The 6,000-nt window shown below is 44.2% G+C and overlaps 1 protein-coding gene across 1 annotated transcript in view; it reads right to left on the bottom strand.

The window, feature by feature from the left end:
• LANCL2 (LanC like glutathione S-transferase 2) overlaps positions 1 to 5,775 on the bottom strand; it is a 32,057-nt gene extending 26,282 nt beyond the window's left edge. Inside the window, exon 1 of the mRNA XM_063405697.1 lies at positions 5,573 to 5,775. Coding sequence (XP_063261767.1) covers positions 5,573 to 5,773 — 201 coding nt within the window. The 5' untranslated portion in view covers positions 5,774 to 5,775. The remainder of the gene's footprint in view (positions 1 to 5,572) is intronic.
• Positions 5,776 to 6,000: the final 225 nt, after the last annotated feature.

The following is a 6,000-nucleotide window of genomic DNA, read 5'->3' on the forward strand; positions in this document are numbered from 1 at the left end:
GGTCCTCAGAGGAAAAAAATGCCAGTTCTGCAAAACCACATGCTTAATAAATGCTTTGAAACACTGCTGTCTGTGGAACTCATTGCACTGTTTTTCAGTGATGTCACTTAGTGCCATATATGTGGTAATGCAGAAAAAAAGTTAGAAAAGGGAGAGGGAAGGAAGAGATAGAGAAATCAATAACTGTAGGCAAATTCCTATGCTGCTACAAATGCCAGCTTAGGAATAAGCTGGAATTAGGAATAGGCTTTAAACACAGTCATCACCCTGTCTCAGAGGATATAAGGACATGAAAAACATCATTAAAGGCAAACATTCAAGTTATAGAAAGAACTACTTAAGCCAAATTATAGAAAGAACTACTTAAAGCACGTGAGAAATAAGAAGACTTTGTCTAATGCATTTGTGTGTGAAAGCAGTTATATGTCTCATTGGTTATAAGACAGCAAAAACCCAAAGCTTAAAGGTCTAGATCATCACAAAGAATCATCAAAAAGCTCCAATCACTGGTATCAAAAATAAACATGATTAGCAGATATCTTATGTTTTGGGAAATGGAGACTGATAAAGCAAAAGAGTGATACTGACAATTGCTAGTCCTCCAGGTAGCCTAACACTAGCATGCTATTTCTTGACAGCTGAGAAAATAAAAGTCTGTTGTGAGTATGATTTACAGGCACTCAGTACACAGAAGTCCCTGCCCCAACTGTGACATTTTATGGTGGTCCTCAAGTTGCAAAAAAAGCTAAAATCTCTACCAATTCTGTCTAAATTACCTCAATGCACAGAGAGCAGATATATTACATATATTGAGCTTGATAGCAGATCAGTGCAGTTAGACCCAAATAAAATTTATTTTCACCAGGAAGCAAGTACATGTTATTGCACTTGCCCACACAATGAGCTGGAGTAACAACTCATTAACATGCAGGTTTGGAAGATAAAACTAGAAACTGATGAAGAGTGGATGGATGTGAGGCAATTTAATCAGAACTTGGGGGTTTGATTTTATGAAGTATTTTCATTCATAACTGTTTGACTAAAACCAAACAGGCTTTACTCTGTGGTCACCTCCTGAACAGCAGGAGAGGCTTTCAGTACAAAAGCATCAGAAAAGCCCTAAGCATTCAGTACTGATCTGTGCTGCAGGAAAGAAGCAGCATTTCTTCCTTTTGGGCTGTGCACAACTGCCAAGAGTTAGTGAGGGACAATGAAGTACAACAAACCGATTTTCAGGCTCAGTTTTGACCAAGACTCTCAAAAAGCAAAACAAACTTTCCTTCTGAAGAATCACAGAGAATACTGCAAACCTTGTTTGTTTCAGAGGACCCCTATGAAAACAGCATGTACCTGAGCTAGGGAGCCAGGAAATGGTCAAGAAAGTAACAAGCTCAAGAAATGCAGCTACCTCATCCCACATCTCTGGAAAAAAGTTGGAAGAATTATTTACTGGCTTTGGAGGTTGCATTTTGCCTTCAGTGCAATAAGTTGTATAATTCCTACTAGTATAAGTTATTGCTGAGTCAGTCCCAGAAGACAGAGAACTTGCTGCTCCCAGTGAGATAATTAAAATGCTCACTGAGACAAGCCCCCAAAATTAAAACAAACAAACAAACCAAAAATCAAAAACCAAACAAAAAACCCCAAACAAAACCAAAACAACAAAAACACAAAAAAAAAAACAAAAGGGAGAAGGCAAGTGAGGCTACGACCTCATATATATAAACATATAAAACCCCACATATATAAATATATATTTTAAAAATATATTTTACAGGAGAAGGAAGACTGAAAGCCACATAAAGGAATTATCAGAAGTAACAGGAGATTGAGAAAGCATTAGGAAACTAAACACTACTAAATCTCCAAATGATAAATCTAAATAAATATACTCTATCACCACTAATACATATTTGCCAATGAGCACCATTATCTTTGAAACACGTTCCCTGTAAGGAGTCCTCTGCAAAGCCTAATAAGGCATAGTATACATTTCTCAGAACATACCACTTTTCTGTAATATTCTTAGAACACCATGGCAAATCAGGAAAAAAACTTATAAAGAAAGAATTTGCCTAAAAAAGAAGTTAAAGTTTAGGCATTCTAGTGACCAACCCATGAAGTCTGAATCTAATTTTGCTTCTGTCATGTGATTCCACAACACACTTAGACAATCTTAAAGTGAGGGTCAGGATTGCATTCATTGTGACAAGGACGCTTCTTTTCTTTTGCACAACCACGAAATCCGCATCATTGTCTAGGCTTCCACATTCCCTGGCTGAGCAGGTAATATCTGGCTGCCTTTTTTTCCCCGTATCACTGGCCTGTAGTCAGTGTGAAGGAGAATCCCAATTCACACTTGACTATAAATGCAGCCACAGGGCTGTGGTGCCTCTGAGGACAGTGGGCAATAGGTCCTCGAACAAGCCATCACCACCCCTCAGCAGCCAGCTCTCCTCACCCTTTTCCTTCCCGGGAAATCTTTTAGAGCTTTGTAACTTTCTGCCACAATAGGGAACTAAGAACTAGGGAGTGTTCTTTGTTATGAGTCTATTCATTGCTCTGCCTCCCTTGATCATCCACATTTCCATTTTGAAAACTTTTGGATGACCACTTTGAGATACTATCTACAGGTACCTTTTTTGGCTAAAGTATCTCTATGGGGTCCATATGAAAAAGAAAAAGGCTATAGGATACATATTTAATTGAAAGATTGATCATTTATTAAACAAAGGTTTACATGTAAAATTACGTTTCTTATTAATCTAGAATTAAGGCTGTCTGATTAATAATAATTAATCACCTTGGCTTTCTCCGACAAGTTACAGAAGCAATTTAAATTCATGACACTTCAATGGTGAAGAAATCTAGTTATGAAAACAGTGAATTTCAACTACGTGAGCAGAGCCCACACAGACAGCTGCAGTGTTTATTGTGACTATTTATAAGAAAGTAAATCAGCAACCTCACATTCTGCTTTTCATACTCCCATACCTTCACGATTTCTGAACAATATTTTACCCACACACTTCCATATGCAGAATTTTGTCCCGATTGTCTCACATTTCAGACAATGCCTTGAAGAGCTTCTTGTCCTTTTATCAGCCAAGGTGAATTTTAGATGGCAATCATGAGAGACTAAGAAATCAAATGGATTAATAATGCATTGCCTTCCATGACAACAGCAGAGCCCCGCACACCTCAGGCTGTCATTACGTGAGTCACTCAGCGCTCCTCGCTCCACTCAGCAGCAGATAGGAGGAAGGAATTATGCAGTGCACTGAGGCCTTCTGAAAGATGCTCTCATTTTCAGGAAACCTGTGTGCTTGTCTGCAGAAGTTTACAGAACAGACTTCCTACCCTGTGTAAAGTCCTTTTGTCTTCACTGGGGCTTTAGGCAAGTAAAGACATTTCTCTGATGGAATGGGAGCCATTAAATGCGAAAACAAAACACTAAAGCATAAACTGAAAATCACAAACAACAAAAGCACCCCAACATACCCATCATGAAATCTCATAAAAGGATAATACTAGGAGTGACAGCATGCAAATACTTCAAAGAATATAAATACATATACTCACAACTATATACTAGCCCAGAACTACGTAAGATGACTCCTAAGATTTTTCAGATGCAAAACCAAAAGAAAATGTAAACTTGCCTTCTATGAAATGCACAGAACTGCTGTAGTAACATGGTTTTAAGGCAGCACAGAAGATTTTTTTTTCAGCTCTGTGACAGAACAACGTCTCTGAATTTAGATTCATTCAAGAATCAAATCCGAAGTAAATCAGAGTTGCACTATTCTGCAATATAGCTAGTATACTCTAAAATGTAATTTTTAAGGATGTTCACCTTTTGATATCTCACTATTCTTCTGGTTATCTCACCTGAGAAAGCTCTAGTCCATCTAGATCAGCAGTAAATGAAGGAGTATTTTCTCTTTTAAAAAATGGACGTGAAGTGTGGGATTTAAAGCAGGTACACAAGAAAGATGACTGGCCTACAAAGGACTTGGTATATTTTTTACCAGTTTAACAACAATATATAGCTATAGCACTTCTGCCATCTCCTCTCTGCCTTTACACTTCAACTCATCATACTTGGGTGATTTTTATAGACCAAGCCAGACACAAAAGAATGAAGAAACAACAGTTCTCTTCCACAAGGAAAAAAAAAATACCAACAGCCAGCATAATACCAGGGAGTTGTGTATAAGAGAAAGCAGATTTCACTTTTGAACCTACCCTTCTCAAATGCTCTGCTCTTGACAGCTGCAATTAACTGCAGCAGTTAGACACTGAAGCCCCAAAGTATTCTCTTTTGTGCACTCTGCTTAGCCACATACAACTTCATAAACGTCAATCATAAACAACTTGGTGAAACCTTTCAGGGCCTTGGACTGAGGTGAGCTGATGGTGTCCTGCTGGTACTTGCAATGGTCAGAGAGAATGCCCCTCCCACTGTTGGGCATCACCATCCTTATCTCACTCTATCAGTAAGTCAAGGTAATTCCATATTGCCACAAGGAGAAAAATACAGAGCTGACATTAACAGCTTTCCTTCATTCATCCCAGCACACAATCAAGGAAGTTGGGACGCTAACTTCCCATCCTCAATACATTTGTGCTTGTAGCAGTGTCATCATGCAGTGTTTTCCATGCAAAAGATGACAAACCTTCATAGTATTGAAGGATAAGCCCGCACAGGGGCTAAATGACACAAAGTCCATATTCTAGCATTCCTTCTGCAGCTCAATCCAACCTGCATGGTAACAGGCCAGGCCAGACCAGCTTCTCTACTTAAAACTTAAAGACACTCCTAGTATATACTAAACAGCAGCACGTGGCATCAAGAAGATAAGCAGAGCAAGAAGACTGCAAACCTTGTGTGACCAGTCCTACCAGGCAGACCTTCTGCGGGCATGAACCGACTGCAAGATGCCTACCACGGTGCACTTGAACCTCTAAATATGCGTATGTCAGTAAATAAACAGGTGAGAACAGTCTAGCTTCACGTAATGACTAAGCGTTGCTGTCACCTGAGAATAAATTCTCCTTTTCTAGATGGGCGCTCATTTTTTCCACTCCCTTATGCACATTCTCTGGTGAAACTCGGGCAACTTGTGCTAACAACTTCTTCTGAGACACAGAGCCGCCGTGGTAAGCGCAGCTATAGCTGTTCTGCTATACAGCGTTCTATTACCTCCAGCTGGGGCACCGCGTTAACTCCCGTACGGAAGTAAAACAAACAATTATATGAGTTAAGAGCTGCTGCCGAGTCCGAGCCGTGTGGCCGAGCGGAGCTCGTTCCCTCAGCTCACCCCGGCGCTCCCTTCTCCTCGGGCGCCCCCGAGGCCGCGGCGGCCGCCCCGAGCTCGGCCGGCGCGCAGGCCGCGGGCGGCCCCACCGCCCCCGCCGCCGGGCCCGCGCCCCGCCGGAGCCGCCCCGGGGCGGCAGCCAGGGCCGCCCGCGCCGCGGGGCCGCCGCTGCCGCCGGGAGCGAGGGACTCGCGGGTGAGGCCGGGCCCGGGGGTCCGGTACGCGGTTCCTGCACGCCGCCCGGGACTCACCTTCCCGTCGGCGCCGAAGGGGAGGGACTCCTCCTCCGCCGGCGGCTGCAGCGCCCTGTCCCGGTGGGCGTCTGCCGCGCTGGGGGCTGCCACGGCTCCCTGGGGCTGGTAGTCGGGGTAGGGGTTGGCGAAAGCCCGCTCCTCCATCTCCGCTTCACCGCCCAGCTGCAGCTTCAGCCTCTTGGACATGCTCTCTCCCATCTCAGCCGGCCCCCGGCCCGCCTCCCCGCACGGCGAGCCGGCGGGGACACACTCCGCCCCGCAGAGCGGCGGCTTTGCAGCAACGCGAGCGCCGCGGCCGCCTCGGGCTACAGCTGCCCCCGACTACGGCAGCCGTCCGCGGGCGCTGGGGCTGGGTCAGGAGGGCGGCTGCGGTGACAGTGCCCGCGGCCGCGGGCCCATCGGGGCCGCCCCAGGGCGGAAGCGCC

This window comes from Prinia subflava, chromosome 1 (genome assembly GCF_021018805.1).
Source record: "Prinia subflava isolate CZ2003 ecotype Zambia chromosome 1, Cam_Psub_1.2, whole genome shotgun sequence".
In the NCBI taxonomy this organism is placed as follows: domain Eukaryota; kingdom Metazoa; phylum Chordata; class Aves; order Passeriformes; family Cisticolidae; genus Prinia; species Prinia subflava.